Raw genomic sequence first — 21,510 nt, 5'->3', positions numbered from 1 at the left:
AAACATGACAATAAAACACAGCTTAATAAAATTGGCATACAGTCTGACTGACACACAAGTATTGTATATTTATGAAGCATCCTTCTAGATGTTAGACTCTGATAAAATATCTCATAACTCTTCCGAAATCTGGGTTAGAATTCCAGTGAAAATGTATTTAAATAGATTACCTCCCAGTGTTAGCTTTATCATCATCTTCTTCTTCATTATCTGAGGCTAAGAAAGGAACAGCAGCCAAATCTTCATCTTCTGCCCGAATTCGTCCCAGTATAATAAGACCATGAATTTTACAGTCTATTCCTGAGCTTCTGCATTGCTTTATGGCAACCTCAATATACCTGTGATACTAAATAATTTTTTTTTTAATTAGCCATAGTATTTTTATATAGATTTACATAATATATTCCAAATAAATGAGTGGAAAGAGAAAAGAAACCTAATTTTATGTTATATGAAAACATCCTTCCTTTAGTAAAGGTCTATCTTCTAAAGTAGGATTCAATTTATTCATTACTTATTCAATCAATATCTTCAATCAATACCTACTGCCAAGGACAGCCAGTGAAAATGCATGGAGATAAGAGATAATGTACATAAGGAACACAAAGAAGGCTAGTTTCACTAAACTGCAGAGTATGGGATTCATAGAGTTATTGAGATAGATTGGGGCCAGGTTGTGTAAGGATTTATAAGATAAAGAGAATTTTTATTTAATCCTAGCAGTAATAACAAACTACTCAAACTAGATCAAACTTGTACATAAGAAAAATTACTTTAACAGCAGGGTGTAGGACAGATTAGAATGGTGAGTGAATTGAGTCAAGGAGTCTAATTGGAAGGTTACTGCCATAATATAAGCAAGCCTTAATGAGATTCCAAATTACAATGGTAGCTACGTGAGTAGAAAGAAGGGGTCAGATGCAAGAGATGATGTAAAGGTACTGGAAAAATCTGACAACTTATGGGATTCATAGGATGAGGGAGAGTGAAGGGCCTAGGACAATACTGAGGTTATATATCTGGGAGAATAGATGAATGCATTTGACAGAAGCATGGAGTTAGGAAGAGGAGAAGTTTGGAAGATAAAGATTATGATTTCAATTTTGGACAAAATGAAAAAGAGGTATCCAGGAAATCCACTTAGAAATGTTCTGTTGGTAACTGGAAAATTCAGCAAAGAGATTGGGGCCTGATATATAAATTTGCAAGGCATCTGCATAGAGAAGACTGTTACACCTATGGAAGCTGATGAGATTACTGAGAGAATATTAAGGAAGAAGAGAAAATTCTTTAAGGCTAAACCTTTGAGAATATCCACATATAAGTGGCGTGTTACATAACAAGATAGCAAAGGAGACTGAGAAGGAACAGTCAGACTGGTTTAAGGAGAAATAAGAAAAAATACTATCATAAAAAACTCAAGTGCAGAGAGTATGCAGGACAACGTGGTCAGTAGTACCAAATGCAACAGATTCAAAAGGATGAGGACTGAGAAAAAAATCATCAGATTTGGCAAATCACCAATAACAGTGGAGAAGGCAGCTTCAGTTGAGTGACCAGGTCAAAAACCACACTATAAAAAGGTAGAATAGTGAGAAGAAGGGAATGGAGGCAGAGAATGGAGTGGAGTTCAGCTAAGAAAGGGATGAACGATACAGGACAATAGTTTGAGAGGGCTGTAGGGTCTGAAAAATTGGGAGACTTGGGCATGTTTCAAAGCAACAGAGAAGGGAGTAGTAGAAAGGGAGAGGTTGGAAATAGAGAGTGGGGATGATTGAGGACGCAATGTACTAGAGAAGACAGAGGGGACAGGATTAGTACACATGCAGAAGAGTAGACTTTGGCAGAGAGAAGGAGCACCTCATTGTCAAACACTGAGGGAAATGGAGGAATGATATCAGGAAGATGATGTCAAGGGGTTTTAAATTTAGGAGAATGGGAGAAAAGGGTGCTCCTGTCAAATGGCCTTATTTTTCTTAGGAAAGTAAGAAGTAAGGATCTCAACTGAGAGGAGGAATGAGAAAGGACTACGAGAAACTTGAAAAGAGTAGTTTCTGTGGGGAGGAAGAAAGGAATAAACTAGGGAGCAATAAAGGGATTTTCTTAATGCAGTAAGGGTCCAGCATAAGGTTGAATAACACAGATTTGTAATGTCCCTTAGTCAACAAAGTTGGAAGACTTCTTCTAGTTCCATTCAGGAGCTAGTAAGTAGGACTGAAAAAGGGAGATGGTGAGAATAATTCAAGACTGAGGTTTGGAAACAGATAAGACAAGGGGTCAAGGGATTTCAGAGGACAGGACAGTGTCAAATTTAAATGGCTATTGGTTGAGACTATAAAGAAAGTAAAGTAATAGTCCTATGCCTTTGAAAGAAATAGGGAAGTCTGAAGCAAAGATAGACAGTAGGGAGAGGAGGGAAAAAAGATAATGAATTCCAATTTTAAACTTACAGAGTTTGAGATACCTCCAGGACTTAAGTTTGAAATACCATTAGAAAACTGGTGGTATTAATGCTCAGGGAAAGCAAACAGGCACAGATAGACAGACAGACAGACAGACACATAGAAAGACAGACAATTATAAAAACAATTATTAGTTTCACTGGAAGTGATGAAGTTACCAAGAGTACATTTAGGGGACTACATTTAGGTTATCAGATGTGGATAGGAAATCTGGAAAATTCAGTAAAGAGATTAGGGCCTGATATATTTTCCACCAAACGAAACTGAGAAGAGGAAATCATAAGATTTAAACCAGGTACACCAGGAGAGAAGAATGTCAAAAAAATGTGTTGCAAAATTCCAAAAAGAAGAGATTGTCAAGGAAAGGGTCATCAAATGTCAAATGCAGCAGACAGAAAAGCAAAACAGCTATTACAGAACTCTCCCAATGTTCTTTTGTGTGTGTTTTTTCATTAGTTCATCAGACCATTTATTTCAGGGAATTGAAAATATCTCCTCTTTCAAACAACTGTAGTTCTAACCAAAGTGGTCTTATAAACTTCTCACAGAATACACAAGGACTATATACAATAAACTTTTCACTGAATGTCAAAAGGTTACTCAAAAAAATCCAAGGTTACTTGGAAAACTACATCCATGGAATCAAGAATAAATGCAACTAATCACTTGAAACCACACAGTGTGACTACAAAAGCAACACAATTGAGGTGGATTATGTGAACACCAATTTGACTCACATATGCATGTAGTCAGAGGATCAAATTAAACTACAAATATTTATTAAGCAGCTGCTATGCCCAAGGTACTAAACTCTTTACAGCCTTTTAAGAGTTTTTTTTTTATTTTTTAACGAAAGCAATTTTTCATAAGAGCATAAATATAAATTTGTTATGAACTTTTTCTCAAGATTACCATTTGAAAATTTACAACTATAATTTCTTACAAGCATAAAATAATAAGATACTAAGATGACATAATCTAACCCTGAATCATCAAGAAAAAATACAAATGGAACAAAAGAGACTACACACTAGTATGGAACTGAAAGCACTGAATTGTTTGAACTGCTGAATTATGAAAAACTGATTTCCCTGTTAAGATCTTGCACCTACCTCCGTGCAGTCACTCAGAAGAGGCACTGTGGTATCAGCTGGGTTAATATTGATTGTCTTTAGTTCAATTAAATTATTTAGGGAATTCCCACCTAAAGAAAAAAATAAAACAATCAGAGAAATGGATCTAATCATTTGAAAGAAAAGAATTCTTTTCCCAGTGATTTGATTCAATTACCTGAAACTACAACTAGTGAAGGCATGTAGCTACTGTCAGCAGGATCTACTATCATTTTCAGTCTGTGAACAAGAACATCTGGGAAAATCTCCAGCCGAATCCAATGCTTAAAAAAGAAAAAATCATTCTTAGTTAATAGTCTAGACATTTTTTTTAAAAACCAATTCTAAAAATCTCTAGTCAGGTTTAGCAGATGACAGTCTAACGCTGTTTCCATGCGGTAGTCAGTCCTAATTAGCTGTTCTCATACAGTTTCATAATTTTTAAGTCTACAGATTGGACATATTCATATTCAAATGCAAGAAGAAAACTATCCCAAAGCTAAATAAATGATTTTTATATTGGAGGGAGAGAGGAAGGGAGAGAGAGAGAGAGTTTGTTAGACTTTTACTATGTGCCCAACAAACCTTTTAACAGGGTAAAACAGGACAAGCAGGGAACTTGGCAAGGAGAGGAGACTGCAAGGCAGAGGGGGAGGATAAAGCTGCTGGTGAGGTGCTGTAAAGCTGGGAGTAAAATGAACCTGACTGGGGGTCCCTCAAGAAATGCTGAACCTGGCCAAGGACCAACAGAGGTATCATGAGAGTGGAAAAACTGCTGGCAATATATATACATGCTGTCTCCATAGAATATAAACTCCACAAGAGTTAAGTATGGCTTCTTTTCTTGGTAAGAGCATCTTAAGTGCCTACTATGGTAGTTGTCCTTCATTATCAAAGAGGACCAAAATGGCATCATGATAAAGTCAAGTCTCAATGTGTCCCTCTGTGACTGATCAGACCAATACAAGTTCAGAATGCTCTGTCACAACGTGGGCACAGGTAGAACATGTGAATATTTGGGGTGAATATCCCAAATTTGCGCATCCTATGTTTACTTTGTGCTGTCTCAATTCTGTTTTGTTCATAGAGCATAGCACCCTTTCTGATGTGTGCACACCATGCTAAGCGGTCCTGTGCCAGTGTCTCCCATGTCACACAATCAATCACAAAGTTCTTGAGAGAGTTCTTGCCTTCTTATCACTATTTTACTTTTTTATGGTGGTTTTTGACCTGGTCACTCAACTGAAGCTGACTTCTCCACTGTTACCAGTGATTTGCCAAATCTGATGATTTTTTTCTCAGTCCTCATCCTTTTGAATCTGTTGCATTTGGTACTACTGACCACGTTGTCCTGCACACTCTCTCCACTTGAGTTTTTTATGACAGTATTTTTTCTTATTTCTCCTTCTCTATGCAGTCTTTCTATGTGTCTGTCTGTCTATCTATCTATGGCTGTTTGCTTTCCCTGAGCATTAACACCACCAATTTTCTAATGGTAGAGAGTGACCACCACGTGATCGCCTGCCCCATGCAAGTTCTCCATAAAACAGTCTTTTTGGCAAGCTTACATTTTGCATTCAAACAATGTGGGCAGCCCATCAGAGTTGTGCTCATCTGCCAGGTGATCTTCAGAATCTCCCTAAGACAGTTGAAATGGAAGCATGCGCACACTTATAGACAACACAAAATCCAGTAGACCTGAAAGACGAACTGCTCTTGTTGCAAGAGAACTCAAGAGGTATCGGATCCAAAGAGCAGCCCTGAGTGAAAGAAGGCTGGCAAATGAAGGTCAGCTTACTGAAACTGGAGCTGGATACACATTTTTCTGGAGTGGCTGCAGTGAAGGGGAGGACCATGAAGCTGACGTAGTTTTTGTAATCAAAACTAATCTAGTCAGCAAGCTGATATGCCTGCCAAGAGGAGTAAATGACAGGCTCATGACAATGTGATTGCCCCTCACAGGAAAACACCATGCTACCATCATCAGTGCCACCATAATGAACCCCAATGAGGGCAAAGAAAAGTTTTATGAAGACCTTAGAGACGCTTATCATGCCAAAACTGGACAAGCTTATAATTCTGGGTGACTTTAATGCTAGAGTAGGCTCAGACTACCAGAACTGAATCATGGGAGTCCTAGAGAGGAATGGAGTTGGAAACAGCAATAGCAATGGTCATTTACTGCTGAAGATTTGTGCGTCATGTGACCTCATCATCAACATTGTTTCCCATTTACCTCAGTGCAATAAAACTTCATGGATGCACCCTCACAGAAAACACTGGCATCTAATAGACTATGTGATTGTAAGGAGAAGAGACAGACAAGATGTGAGAGTGACAAGGGCAATGTGTGGTGCAGAGTGCTGGACTGATCACAGACTTATCCTTTCCAAGCTAAATATTCTCATTCATCAAAAGTGCCACCCCCCAAGGCAAAATGAGTACCAGAAGAATTAATGTCAACAAATTAGAGCTCTTCTCTGAGCATGAACAGTGTGTTGCTAACTTGGGGGGAAAGCTGAGCCAACCCATGCAGAAAAGGAGTGGGAAGCTTTCAGAGATTTGGTGTATAGCACTGCATCTGCTTGTTTGGGTCAGAACACTCACAAACACCAAGACTGGTGTGATGAAAATGATGGGGAAAGTCAGAAAATGTTAAATGAAAACAAGAACTCCACAGGATTTATCAGCAGGATAGTTCATCCATCTCTAAGAAGGCAGCATTTAATTCCATCAAAAGTACAGTACAAGCAAAGCTTTGAGAGATGCAGGACTCCTAGCTCAGTAAGAAGGCAGATAAAATTCAGTTTTATGCTGATAGAGAGTGCCTACTGTAATACCTGGCACGTGGTACTGGTGGTTAATAATTGTTTTTTGATTGCTATACATCCTTCATCAGTGAAAATAATATATATTTGGATTTATGCACATAGTTCTATGGCCATTCTTAGAAGAAGAAAAATGGTCAATGCCATGAATTTTTTTTTTTTCAAATACATTAAACAAATAAGCACATTTACTCTAAAAAGAATTCTATATACTCTATATACTCTGTTCCTATAATTTTTTTCAGGACATTCTCAAAATGAGGATGTAGTAGAAGGTCTTAACTTAATTCCCTTCAAGTTCATTTTGAAAACTTTAATTAGTTGAAAAAGCAGAACTATAATACGCAACTGTTTCCATTTACCTTGCCTTGTGACCCGGATGACTGCCAGCAAGGTTCACTACCATCAATCAGGCGAGACGCCTGATTTACTGATGAGGACACGTTCAGATTCTTAACAATTCTTGACCAATTATCCAGGAGCATTCCAGGCTGACTACTGTGACAACGTTTCAGTTGTTTCCCAGAACGCCCACAAAATACAGGAGACTGACCTGCTCAACATAAAATGAATAGCCAGGTACACAATAGTATTATCCTCTGAATCACTGGGCTTTAGGGAAAAAAAAATTATAGTTAAGAGGCTTATTTTGATGAATTTGATGCTCCCATATTCAGAAATTTAAAAAGTTGTAGTATCCGTATTCCTGTACCCAACCAATCACATTCATATATCCAAGCTACATCATGGATGTCCACTCATTTCTCTCAGATTTTTACAATGACTACTGCTATGTAAACTACATGGTTCCAAGCCTAAAAAGATTAAGTCCAACAGGGGAAGTACAAAAATGAAAAATAACTTGTACTTTGTCAAAACAAAAATATGCAAAGTTGTTTTATTAAAATAACAGAACTGCACACACTCAAGTACCTATCAGTTACAGGTAATAATTAAATACTGAAGAAAATGTGAGCGCTGCAAAGACTGCCTTCACTATGTAGTCACATGCACTCAGTTTCAGAAACTCAGTTTCTTGCCCAATAACATAAATTACTGCACGGGGTTGGAGATTAGACCCAAGTTTTTCCTGATTCACAGTCTAATGCTCTTTCTAGTTCCCTGCACAATTCAACCTATTTTGACTAGAATATAATTTTTTTAAAAAATACATATAAGTGTAGTATCTCCCAACTCCCTGTCACTTTGTTGAATCTTAGAACAAAAGAGCAACTATAGAGCTGAACCATTACCTGTTTATGTTGCTTATATCTAAGTGACTAAATTCATTTGAATGCATATTGTGTATTTTATAGCTGTCTTTTTTTCCACACCACAGTTTAGTGTCTTTATTTCTCTAACTCTGAACATCTTTTTTAGTCTAAATTTCTGAGAATAGACATATGGTCATTTGCCAAAAGCTAAATCTTCTATTTCCTAATAATTCTGCATTTTTCAAATAATCATTATAGCAAATAAATAAGGCACTTATTGACATACTGGCTGGAGGAAAATCATACAGATTCTCTCATTTCACATACCTGGTTCATTTATTCTGCCAAAAGTATGTCTGGTATTATGCTTCCTGGTTTTAAAACAGGTTTCACAAAAGTCAAAATCATCACAATTTCTGCATTTGAAACGAGGCCCATTGATAGGAAACATCTGGCAGCCATCACACCTAACAATTTGAAAACATATGCAAATTTGATCACTTAAAAGATGACAGATGAATAAATATAAGCAGTCTCAATTTGCTATAAAAAAAAGAAGATTCTTGATCTGTAATCCATGGACCACCAAGGTAAAGAGGCTCCAGAGGACCCAAAAACCTGGGACCTTTAGTTCCCTTGGTACTCTTATATATTTTATTTTATGCATTTAAAAACATTCTGAGAAACTGTATTTGCCAGCTTCATTAATTTGACAAAGGGGTTAATGACACAAAAGAGGTTAGGAATCTCTTTATAGAAGCTCCACCATCTGATAAATGTAAGAAAATCAAAACGTACGTAACTCCAGGATGAATACTAGGCACTAATTCCATTTCTGACAATAATCCTGTCCAATGAGACTGCTGAGGAAAGTCTACAATGACATCCTTTCCGTTGGCACTAAAAGCTAAAACAAAAGCAGAAATGTCTTAGTGGGAGAAACGAAAAATTATCAGTTATCAAAAAGACTTTAAAATGAAACTATAACTTTAGTCATGTTTTTATTACATTTATATATACTCAGAAAAAATGATCATCTATCATTAATACCTAAGAAATAACCCCACAACCTCAGCAAGACTATCTTACTATACAAAAATATTCATTAAAAACAAAATCTTTGTAACCTTTCAGTGTAAGGTTTAATATGATCTCATTCTTAAAACCACCAAAATTTATGATGATGCTTTTAAGAACCTCTGGAGGAAAAGATAGACATTTTAAAAGAAAAAGGTAAGTAATTTAGTATTTTATCCAATTTTCAGATTTATTAACTTAAATCTCCTTCCTCTTCTCCATTTGTCACTACAGGTATGACACTCTAACTCTGTAAAGCACTTAAAAAGAAAATTACACGAAAATGTTCTCCAAATAGGACAATACACTTATCGAGTTCAAAATGAAGAGAAGAAAAAGATATATTTTTAAATTCATTCTTCCTTCTTTAATAACTTCACATTGCTAAAATTCTTCAAAATTTCAGATCTGGACACTATGGATAATCCTTTAACATGTTACTGCTTTCATTAAAGAATGAAACGTAACATTTTTACTGCCAGTTGACTCATCCAGTTATAACACAAATTTCTACTTACAGAAGCGAAGGAGCATCCAGATTTTATAACACACACACACACACACACACACACACACACACACACACACACACATACACACACACAAAATGGAAAATATGGCTATTTTAATACTTAACATTTTGGGATCATAGGTTTTTCTACACATAAAACATGATACAGATTGATGAAAAACTAATATTTTATAAGTTATTAAAATGGATAGATACATTACCTTTCACAACTCCCACACTTCTATGAGTAACCGATCCCCATTTGTATTTTGGTGTGGTTACTGATGTTTTCACTCTAACTTTATCACCAATCTTGATATGGGAAGGAGAACTCTGTGGTGGGAAACCTAAGAATTTCAACCAGAAAAACATACTATATTTGTTTCTAAAAATATCTTTCTTCATATTAAAATGCATGAAGAGAATTTACTGAAAACTGCCCTTACCTATAAGTTCAACATGGATATACCTAACCCAATAGGTACTCCCCTTTTGCTGCCAATCACACTGCACATTGAGGTCGTGTAATCCATCTCTGTCCAGTTTAATTACTTTACCTATATCTCCTTCGCAAACTTCTTCATATGTTCTGCAGCACCTAACCATCATTCCTACCTAAATTAAAACCAAGAGAGCATATCCAATCATAGCTATATGAACAGAATGATTCACATAAGCCAAAATCCAATAATCTGGAGCCTAAAATCACTACTCACCTGAATATTTTCTCTAACATATACTGCATAGTCATCATTACTTAAGAAATCAGCTCTTTTTTTGTAAGTTTGGCTCTCCGTTACAACAGCACAACTAGACTAAAAAAAAAAAATTTTTTAAAGGTGTTTAACCCCAAATATTATTCTACATAGTGTACAGAATCACATTTACACTTTGAGAACTGTCAATAAATCTAGGAAATTGCAAATATCCAAAGTTCCTGAATGAACTTCAAGATGATCATTAAGATTAAGGCATCCAGAACAGAAAATTAAGACAATACTCATTTCAACATATTTAATGCCAGAATGTCGGAGAATCACAGGAGCAGGCCTATATCACTGTGCTGAAGGCCTTTTATTTCTCATTAGCCATTACTACAACCACTCCCACTCAGACAAGAATTCTTTAACAATCAAATATTTATTGACCTACTACCATATGCTCATCACCTTACTAAGTGCTGTGACAAAACCAAAGGACAAGACTTTTTAACTCTTCCCAAGGGTGAATGTAATTGGGGAAAAAAGCCTGACAAATAAAACAGTCAATTTCACAAAGCATTAAACTTTGCTACTTTTGTTTTATGAGTTTAAGTTACCCAAATAATGTTTAAAATTAAGTACTGAGTCAACTTTTAAGAAAAGATTACAGAATCACAGATCCTGAATTGGAAAGTTCCTGAGAGTTTGGTCATCTATTCTAACCCCTTCATTTTACAAATAAGCAAAAGGAGGCTGAGAGAAGCTAAGTTACTTGCCCAAGGTCACACCAATAGTATGCAGGAAGACTGTGATTCAAACCCAGGTCCACTGACTCCAAATAAAGAAGTCTTTCCACTCTACCACACTCCTCCTCACATACTAACCACAGGGTAAGATGCTTCAGTCTCTTCTACATCTTCCACTATTTCATCATCTGAATATTCATCAGAGACTGTATCAACATCTGAGAGATCAGTAATTTGTACATCAGGATGATCCAGCAACCAACCAACCAAGGCTTCAACACCTTAAAAAAAATGTGCATATCTATTATTTGTTCATACAAATTTAATATTATATTATCAAAAATTAAGAAAGATTTCTGTCATTAGATTGTCATTTAAAATTAATTCTATGTACAATCACAAAAAGGCATGATATATTTAAGCATGTGAATAAAATGAATCTTAAAAAAGCAATACCTGGTAAGCCAGAAGCAGTTCCAGTAAGCGACTTCAATGCAAATTCAATGTTTTTCCTAGGAAATCCCATTTCCATGAGCTGTACCACAATAGGCAAAGCAGGAATAGGAGATTGTTTTCGCTTTTTCACTTTCACTGGTCGAATATGCTGTACTGTGACAGGTGTTGTGGCCTCACTAGAACTACACTCTTCAAACACTGGAGTTGATGGATGAGTTGACTCCACAGCTAAACACTGGCACACAGCCAAAGCAGCAGCCTATCCAAAGGGAGAAAAAAAAAACCATAATTCTGTAATAAGCATTCTGAGAAATGAATACTGTAAAGTCATTTTATAATCTGATGACAACAGTAATTTATACATAATTACTGTGTCTTTGAAGAGTCGTGATATACATTGTTAGAAAGCCTGAAACATTTTTCTTTTTAAGCTTTCCAAACATTTTGTACGTAACCTGACAAAATGTTAGAAGAGAAAAAGCATGTTCACAATGTTTATTTTAATACTCTGAAAGATTCATGATTTCATAAGCATGGAATACTCTTTTAACTCATAGATATTACAACTTTCAGTCTGTGCAACTCTATGTCTTTCAATAAAGGATTTACCCAATCTCTTCCAACAAATACAGTATTTACATGTGTTGGGTTTCATACCCCACCTCTCCACCAAACCCCTACCACTATTCCACCCCTTCCTCCACTGGACACATTGGCTATATAGTTCCAGTTACACCTGACACTTCTGTGCTATAATGGGGAAAAATATTATCCAGAAAAAAATGATAAAATTTTTCCTCAAAGTGAATAAACACGAACAGAACAGAATTTTGAGGTACTATGAATATGTGGAAATCAATATGAGAAGCATTCTAGTAGCAGAAGGAATCAAAAATCATTTATCTAGGTCTAAAGAGCAACACTCTCACGAAGCACAAAGATTTTTAGTTGGCAGTATGCAGACTGCTCTTTTACCATGGTTGGAATAGATGAAGCTGAGAATGAAATGAAGGTACATGAATTCATCCAAAATATAGTCAAAGTTTTGGACAAGTATCTCAGCCAAGTTACTGAATTAGATACAGTGATTAACTTGGAAAAAGTACACGTCATTTGGATCACACAGTGCTGAATGGTGAAAACTAATAAAAGACTAGAGTCCTCAACCCTCCACTAATTCTTGACAAAATAGCAGAAATTTGATAAAAGAAGCAATAGCCTGACAACATTGAATCACAGCATGTACCACTGGCACTGAGTACCTTCTTGCAGTAATAAACCCAAAGAATCCACAAGGCTACACATAATGACAAATTGACGTCTACTGCCAAAAGTATATTTTGAGGGAGGAAAGTGTTCCGTTATTTCTTAAATGGAAAACAAAAATGACATTTTTACAACACGATGCATAATAAAAATTAACTGAATTAAGAGTGGGGATTTTTACTAATTATAATTCTAAGCATTTTTCCAGTTCTTAAATTCTGATAATGAAGTATCTCGGCAATCAAGGAATAACAAAATGAGGTGTGAGGTATTTGCTAGAAAATGAAGTGTGAAAACATGGCTTGAATGAATCATTCAAGATACATACAGATTCATTTCTATTTCAAATTCTCCAAAGAATATCTTTCCATAAAAGTAATTTTTTTTTTAAATTTTAGTTGCTGTTGTTGTTCAGTTGACTCAGGCATGTCTGATTCTTCTTGCAAAGATATTGGAGTGGTTTGCCATTTCCTTCTCCAGTTTATTTTACAGATGAGGAAACTGAGGCAAAAAGGGTTAAATGACTTGTCCAAGGTCACACAGCCAGTTAAGTGTCTCAGGCCAGATTTAAACTCAGGGCTTCCTGACTCTAGTTCCAGCACTCTATCCCAAATAGTTGTCCAAACTGGAGTATGATCTTCTAAACGAAACTTCACAATTGAGGGGTGGAGACAAAATGGTGGATAAAAAGCAGGGACTCACTTAAATTCTCCCAAATTCCCCTCCAATCAACTTTAAATAGCATCTCAAAACAAATTCTGGAACAGGAGAATCCACAAAAGGACAGAGCGAAACAATTTTCTAAGCCAAAAACCACTTAGAAGATGGGCAGGAAAGGTCTGTCTAATTAGAGTGACAGCACAAAGCAGGCCTCTCCCCAGCAAACCTGCAGCAGGTCAGAAGATTAACAGAGGTCCCTTAGCCAGCACTGAGTGAAAGACTCTGCTGTATTGTCCATATGCAAATATGGGTTAAAGTCCTGAGACACTGTCCCAAGGTGAGAAAGAACACTAAGGACACCAGAGCTTGCAGCCACAAGGGAGTATGAACCCTGATCATATTCCAAGGTGGAAAAGAGTGCTTATGGTCACTCACAGAACAGAGTATAGTTCAAGAGTAGTAAATACACTCCTCCTCAGATCATACCACCTTAGAAGAAGTGAAGACTTATAGACGCCCAGAACAAGCTCTGAAAACACCTGCACAAGAAACCTGAAGTTTGGCATAGTAATCCCTCCACCCTGGGAACCAAGGTGAATTTTAACATAAAGTTAAAGGTCAGAAAAAGAGGTTGGAAAAATGAGCAAACAATAACAACAACAAAAAACTGACCACTGGAAGATACAATGGTGACAGGGAAGACCAAAACAAACTCAGAAGAAAACAATGAAGTTGAAAGTGCTCCATCCTAAGGCTCAAAGAAAGTGTGAATTGATTTCAGACCTAAAAAGAATTCCTGGAAGAGCTCAAAAAAAGATTTTTAAAATCTTTTTTTTTAAATCAAATAAAAGAGGTAGAGAAAAAAACAGGGAAAAAAATGAAAGAAAATCATGAAAGCAAGAAAATCATGAAAAGAGTCAAAAGCTTGGTAAAGAGGCACCAAAAAAATACTGACGAAAATAACACCTTAAAAAATGAAATAGATCAAAGGGTAAAACAGGTGCAAAAATCCACTGAAGAGAAGAAGCCCTTAAAAAGCTGAACTGGCCAAACAGGAAGAGGTATAGGTGTGTGTGTGTGTGTGTGTGTGTGTGTGTGTGTGTGTGTGTGTGTGTGTGTGTGTGTGTGTGTGTGTGTGTGTGTGTGTCTAGTTGTATGTGTGGTTGTATGTGTGGTTGTGTAGTTGTGTGTGTATTCACTGAAGAGAAGAACTCCTTAAAAAGAAGAATTGGCCAAATGGAAAAAGAAGTACTCAAGCACACTGAAGAAAATAATTACTTAAAAATTAGAATTGGGCAAGTGGAAGCTAATGACATCATGAGACATCAAGAAACAATCAAAAAAAATCAAAAGAAAGAAAAAGAAGAAGAAAATGTAAAATATCTCATTGGAAAAACAAAATGGAAAATATATGAAGGAGAAATTATTTAAGAATTACTGGACTATTTGAAAACCATGATAAAAAAAGAACCTAGACATCATCTTTCAAGAAACTGTCAAGGAAAACTTCCCTGATATTCCAGAAGCAGAGGGTTAAAAAAGAAACTGAAAGAATCCATCAGTCACCTCCAGAAAGATATCCCCAAACAAAAATTCCCAGGAATATTATGGCCAAATTCCAGAGTTTCCAGGTCAAGGAGAAAATAGTGCAAGCATCCAAAAAGAAACTATTCAAATTCCATGGAGCCACAGTCAGGATAACGTAAGATTTAGCAGCATTTATATTAAAGGATCCTGATTAAAGACCAAAGTGGAATAGAAAATCTAACTTTCAAATACAAGGCTAATGAAAACCATAAAAAAAGGTAAAATGGAAAAAGAAATCATAAGGGATTTAATAAGTTTAAACTGTTTACATTGCTACATGGGAAGATGATACTTGTAATTCTAACAACTTCCTCATTATTGAGGCAGTTAAGAGCATACATAGACAGAGGGTATTGCTATGACTTGATGATGATGGGATAATATCTAAAAAAATAAAATTAAGAGGTCCGAAAGAAGAATGCACTGGGAGAAAGGGGTAAATTATCTTACCTAAAGGAGGGGGGAGCACTTGACCCTTATTCTCATCAAAACTGGTTCAAAGAGGGAATAACATACACATACAGGTAGGTAGAGAAATCTATTTTACCCTACAGGAAAGTAGGAGGGGAATGGGATAAAAGAAGGGGTGGCAGGAAGGAGGCTGACAGAAGGGAGGGTGTAGATAGGGGGAGGCACTAGTCAGAAGCAAAACACATTTGAGGATGAATAGGATGAAAGGAGAGAGAGATAGTAGAATAAATGGAAGAAGAATAGGATGAGGGGGAAATACACAGCAATCCTACCTTTGGAAAAAATTTACAGCAAGTATCTCAGTATCTCTGATAAAGGTCTTATTTCTCAAATATATAAAGAACTGAGTGAAATTTATAAAAATAAGGGGCAGTTAGATGGCACAGTGAATACAGCACTGCCTCTGGAGTCTGGAGGACCTGAGTTGAAATCCAGCCTCAGGCACTTGACGCTTACTAGCTGTGTAACCTTGGCCACGTCATTTAATTCAAATTACCTCACCTTCCCCCTCCAAAAAAGCAAAACAAAACAAAACAAAAAATAACAACAAAAAGAGCCATTCCTCAGTTGACATATGGTCAAAAGATATGAACAGGCAGCTTTCAGACAGAGGAATCAAAGCTATCTATGAAATGAAAAAATGCTCATTAGAGATAATAATCATTACTGATTAAAGAAATCAAAAGAACTTTGAGGTACAACTCCTTACCTTTCTGATCAGCTAATATGACAAAAAGAAAAATGACCAATGTTAGAAGGGTTTGGGAAACTTGAGACATTAATGCACTGATGATGGAGTCGTGAACTAATTTAACCATTCTGGAGAGCTATTTGGAACCATATCCAAAGGGTTATAAAAGCATGCATACCCTGTGAGTCAGCAATACCCCTCCCTAGTAAGTATAGAGCCAAAAGAGATCAAAAATAAAAAGGGAAAAACTTATATATACAAAAATATTTATAGGAGCTCTTTTAGTTGTGGCAAAGAATTGGAAATTGAGGGGATTCCCATCAATTGGGGAAAGGCTGGAATAAGCTGTAGTATTTTGGGGAGGGAATAGGTTATCATAGTTTCATCTCACAGAGTAGGCAGCTATACATAAGATTAAAGCACCAGACAGAAATTGTAATGAAATTACTATTGTAGTATAAGAAGTAATAAACAGGACGCTGTCACAAAAACCTGGAAAGACTTGCATGAACTAATACAAAATAAAATGAGCAGAGTTAAGAATACTGTTTACAGTAACAGCAATATGGTATGATGATCAACTGTGAATGACTTAGCTACTCTCACCATTGACAATGATCCGTAAGACAATTCCAAAGGACTTATAACGAAAGATGCTATTCATCTCCAGAGAAAGAACTGAGTGAAACAAGGTTGGCAAATGAAGGCCAGCTTACTGAAGTGGGAGTTGGATACACATTTTTCTGGAGTGGGCGTAGTAAAGGAGAGCTCCACGAAGGTAGCATAATTAGCAAGCTGGCATGCCTGCCAAAAGGAGTGAATGACAGGCTCATGATAATGTGATTGCCCTTCACAGGAAAACACCATGCCACCATCATCGGTGCCTATGCTCCCACACTGACAAACCCTGATGAAGTTAAGGAAAAATTTTATTAAGACCTAGAGGCCCTTATCATCAATGTGCCAAAAGAGGACAAGCTCATAATTCTGGGTGACTTTAATGCTAGAGTAGGCTCAGACTGCCAGACTTGGCAAGGAGTCCTAGAGAGGAATGGACTTGGAAACAGCAACAGCAATGGTCATTTACTGCTGAAGACTTGTGCATCGCATGACCAACATCACCAGCGCTGTTTACTGTTTACCTAAATGCAATAAAACTTCATGGATGCACCCTCACAGCAAACATTGGCATCTACTAGACTATGCGATTGTAAGGAGAAGAGACAGACAAGATGTGAGAGTGACAAGGGCAATGTGTGGTGCAGAGTGCTGGACTGATCACAGACTTATCCTTTCCAAGCTAAATATTCTCATTCATCAAAAGTGCCACCCCCAAGGCAAAATGAGTACCAGAAGAATTAATGTCAACAAATTAGAGCTCTTCTCTGAGCATGAACAGTGTGTTGCTAACTTGGGGGGAAAGCTGAGCCAACCCATGCAGAAAAGGAGTGGGAAGCTTTCAGAGATTTGGTGTACAACACTGCATCTGCTCGTTTGGGTCAGAACACTCACAAACACCAAGACTGGTGTGATGAAAATGATGGGGACATTCAGAAGCTGCTAAATGAAAAGTGAGAACTCCACAGGATTTATCAGCAAGATAGTTCATCCATCCGTAAGAAGGCAGCATTCAATTCCATCAAAAGTAAAGTACAAGCAAAGCTTAGAGAGATGCAGGACTCCTGGCTCAGTAAGAAGGCAGATGAAATTCAGTTTTATGTTGACAGTAACAATTCAAAGCACTTTTCTGATTCCCTGTAAGTTATTTATGGACCAAAAACCTATGGTGCATCACAACTACTCAGTGCTGATGGAGTCACATTGATTAGTGATAAGGACGTGATCCTAGAGAGATGGGATGAACACTTCCATAGTGTTCTCAAGGGACCATCATCAATTATTGCTGAAACCACTGACTGTTTTCCTCAAGTTGAAGTCAATCCCTCTCTAGACAAATTTCTAACTGAAGACTTTTTCAATGCCTTTAGGTTCCTCTCCTGTGTCAGAGCACCTGGTGCTGATTCTATTCCTGCTGAGATTTACAAGGTAGGGGGACCACTGCTCACAGAAAAGCTGACTGAAATGTTCCAGGTTATATGGCAAGAGGAGGTTATCCCCCAGGAGCTCAAGGATGCCTCCATTGTCCATCTTTATAAAGGTAAAGGGAATAGACTGTCCTGTGACAATCACAGGGTGATCTCTCTTAGTAATTGCTGGCAAGATTCTTGCTAGAGTCCTCCTTAATAGGCTGATCTTTCACCTGGAAGATGGTCATATACCTGAGAGACAGTGTGGCTTCAGAAAAGGCCCAAGGAAGAGTTGATATGATGTTTGCTGCCCCACAACTCCAGGAGAAATGCCAGGAGCAGAACAGAGGTCTGTACACAATGTTTATAAATCTGATCAAGGTCTTTAACACTGTTAGTCATCAGGAAAATTATGTCAAAATGTGGTTGCCTGGAGTTCATCAGTATTGTATGTCAATTTCATGATGGCATGCTTGCCCAGGTTCTGGATAGTGGAAAATGCTCTTGTGCCTTCTCAGTCACCAGTGGAGTGAAACAGGGCTGTGTGCTTGCTCCCATGCATGATGTTTTCAGTCATGTGGTCAAATGCTTTCAATGAGGATGAACACGGCATCAAGGTCAACTATTGTACTGATGCTAAGTTCTTCAATTTGAAAAGGCTACAAGTCAAGATACTAGCAAACCACTCTAGTATCTTCACCAAGAAAACCCCAAACGGAGTCATGAAGAATTAGAAATGACTAAACAACAGTTGCAGTACTGTCCAATTAATTTTGTAGGTAGTTGTACATTTAGGTGAAAATTCCAAATAAAAATATTTTTTAAATAGTACAAAAAGAAGATAAGTATTTTCCCAGATTCAAAAATCTGTACATGATGGCTTTTTATGCCATTATGTACATTTTTAAGTACTCAAAAAAGATTCATAATTATACGAGTTATCAAATAATATTACACTCTTTAATAGAACCTTTAAAAGTACCTTGAACATGGGAGAAATTAATCTGCTTGTTAAATGACTATACTTTTAAAACACAAATTGGAAACCAGGATAAAATCTAAGAGCTATGAGCAATCTTCCAATTAAATTTGAAAAACCAGAATATGACTGAACTGGCTCTGCAACTAAACATGGATACGAGGAACCTAAACAGAGATAGAGACCTGAAAAGTATACAAAAGACTTAGGTGTAACGATCATAGGATCATAATGATCATAGGATTATTCACTCATGAGAAGAGAAAGCTATAGACTTATTAATCACTACAGTGTACAGAAAGGGCTCCCACAAAGAGAAAAGTACCCAGATAATCTGCAACTTGCAAAAAACAAAGGAGAAGGAACACAAGTAAACTGTATGAGTATGGTATAGTGGATACTGAGTCAGGCTAGGAGATCAGGAGAGCTGGGTTCAAGTTCTGTCTATGGTCCATAATGTCTATGTGACCCTGGACAAGCGAATCAGCCTCTCAATCTCTCAGGACCCTAGAAAACTCTCTAAAGTAGCTAAGTAAAAGAGAAAGTATCAACAGAAAATATGATACAAGGAATTCTCCATACTACTGATTTCACAGTGATCCCTGTGATAAACAAAAAGTCAGATAAAAAGTACTTCCTCTCAAAACTTTTTCTAAAAGTGTTATAAATTTGTTTTAACATGCAATGGGGGAAAAAATAAAATATATATTTAAAAAAGCAGTTCCTAACATTGACAGCATTATTAAAAAAAACTGCACATGGTTATGGCAGATGAATGTTGCAAATATAAATAAGATAATGTATAAAAATTTTGAGCTTTCCTAAAAACATTAAGAAAATTACTTGCAGTGTGATTACTGCAAAATTATATAATTACTACAAAAAAATTCCACATCTGTTTCTTTCAAAAATGAAACTTTTTAATAAGTACTTTTCTCTAAAGTTACTAACAATCTCTTGTAATAAACATGGTTCCTTCCCTCCTTCTCTCACTTCCTCCTTCTATCCACATAGGGAGTTACACCCTTACCAGTGAGTGCTCTGCTCAAAAGAATATAAATTGTGACTGCTGAAACCTCACAAGGTAACTTGAGGTTTATGAGTTAGATTTCTTTGTAAAGACTATGCCTTAAATCCAAGTCACTCTGGCTCTCACTGATTGACATAAAACAGGTCCCAGCCCAAGTCTTACTTGGTTATTATTTGGCATCCAGTATCTCAGTATGAATGTAAATAGCAATTGTTTCTATTTTTGGTCAGAAATCCTGAGGGTCTTTCCCTCCCCAATTGTTAGGGTTTTTTTTTTTTGACTAGGTAAAAAGGTCCATTCTTTATCTCATTTCCTTCCTAGCCTTAATCACTGAATGGGCATAGCCTTAAACAAACTGAGATCTGGGGAAAATCTTAGCTTAAAAAGGCCAAGGTATCCCACTACATCCTCATCCATCTCCAGTCCTGATCAACATGTTACCACTGGATTCTGTGGAGAAGAGAGTGAGTCTGATGACTGCCCAGCCCTGCCACACTTCAATTCACTTCCAAGTCTTGACATAACTCTCCTGATGTCAAGATTCTCTTTGAGAAAAAAGGACAAAACAACAAAATAAACCTGGTTTTCACATAAGTTTCATGAAATTGTGATTGCCTATTGACAAATGGTGGTAGCAATGGGACAGAATCACGGTGACATAGTGCTTTTAACTGCTCTAATATTATGCAGTATCACTGTGTCTAAATTTCTAATGCTGAAATAAAATTGTCATTTTTTTTTAAAGGGCAGATGAAAATGCTATAAAATCTCTCATTTTTCCTAGCTAGTTTTGCAAAAGTTTCAATGTATCAAGAAAAACATTAGGAATTCAGAACAGACCTGCACAACTTGACAGTTGGGGCAAAATTAAAATAGGCTAAACTTCATTAGGCTGCAGATAGCCTAGGCTAGAGACTGACTGACAATGGTAGGTGGCCACATGTCATGTGACAGTCACCAAAAATGGCAGGTTACAAGTGGCTCACAGGCCATATGCTATACAGGTGTGCCTTAGAATATATACTTTAAAAAATATACACTAAACAGAAATAGTTTCATTTTGTTAATATACTGCAATAAAAAGTAACCAAGCTGCATAAACTATACCTCAAGTTCCTGTTTGTCAAATATTGCCTTAACAGGTGATGGTTGCGTAGCAGATGTCAACAACTGCTGTAAGAGGATCATTGGAGGCTGAGGACCTTCAGGTGACATATCTCCAATATCAGGGGATGCTGCTGTACCATCATCTGAATTTTAAAGCACATCATTGATATTAAAAGAATAATAAATGTTCTCCAAATGAAATTCTACTAAATATGAAACATACAGTCGCATAATCAAAGAATATAAACACTGTAATTGAGCTTTGACTTCCAATTAATCTATGCTTTGAGAAGGATATGTAACTAAAAATACAAAGAATAAGGATACATGTAAAATAATATATACTACAGGAAAGAAATCATTTCATTCATTAATATCTTTTACCAATTCCTATTCCCATCCTCCTTTTCCCAAAATTTCCCATTCATTCACCTTTAGAGTGATAATTCTTATTTCTTGCATTATGGAGCTAGGTAATATAGTAGAGAAATCACTAGATATTTGAATAACTGGATTCAAATACCAGCTCTGTCAGTCACTGCTGTGTGATCTTGGAAGAGGTATTTAAACCTCTTCAGATCTCAA

The 21,510-nt window shown here is 36.7% G+C and overlaps 1 protein-coding gene across 5 annotated transcripts in view; it reads right to left on the bottom strand.

Moving 5' to 3' along the window:
• HERC2 (HECT and RLD domain containing E3 ubiquitin protein ligase 2) overlaps positions 1-21,510 on the bottom strand; it is a 229,202-nt gene that overhangs the window by 70,814 nt on the left and 136,878 nt on the right. For all 5 annotated transcript variants that reach the window (XM_072614576.1, XM_072614573.1, XM_072614575.1 and 2 more), the window contains 12 exons: positions 20,926-21,068; positions 11,108-11,366; positions 10,790-10,932; positions 9,921-10,019; positions 9,651-9,819; positions 9,426-9,551; positions 8,415-8,523; positions 7,944-8,083; positions 6,765-6,955; positions 3,753-3,858; positions 3,575-3,666; positions 171-346 (listed from right to left, as the gene is read on the bottom strand). In XM_072614576.1, the coding sequence (XP_072470677.1) occupies positions 171-346; positions 3,575-3,666; positions 3,753-3,858; positions 6,765-6,955; positions 7,944-8,083; positions 8,415-8,523; positions 9,426-9,551; positions 9,651-9,819; positions 9,921-10,019; positions 10,790-10,932; positions 11,108-11,366; positions 20,926-21,068 (1,753 nt within the window). The remainder of the gene's footprint in view (positions 1-170; positions 347-3,574; positions 3,667-3,752; positions 3,859-6,764; positions 6,956-7,943; positions 8,084-8,414; positions 8,524-9,425; positions 9,552-9,650; positions 9,820-9,920; positions 10,020-10,789; positions 10,933-11,107; positions 11,367-20,925; positions 21,069-21,510) is intronic.

Source organism: Notamacropus eugenii, chromosome 5 (assembly GCF_028372415.1).
Source record: "Notamacropus eugenii isolate mMacEug1 chromosome 5, mMacEug1.pri_v2, whole genome shotgun sequence".
Lineage (NCBI taxonomy): Eukaryota > Metazoa > Chordata > Mammalia > Diprotodontia > Macropodidae > Notamacropus > Notamacropus eugenii.
This window is presented reverse-complemented; position numbering and strand designations above follow the sequence as displayed.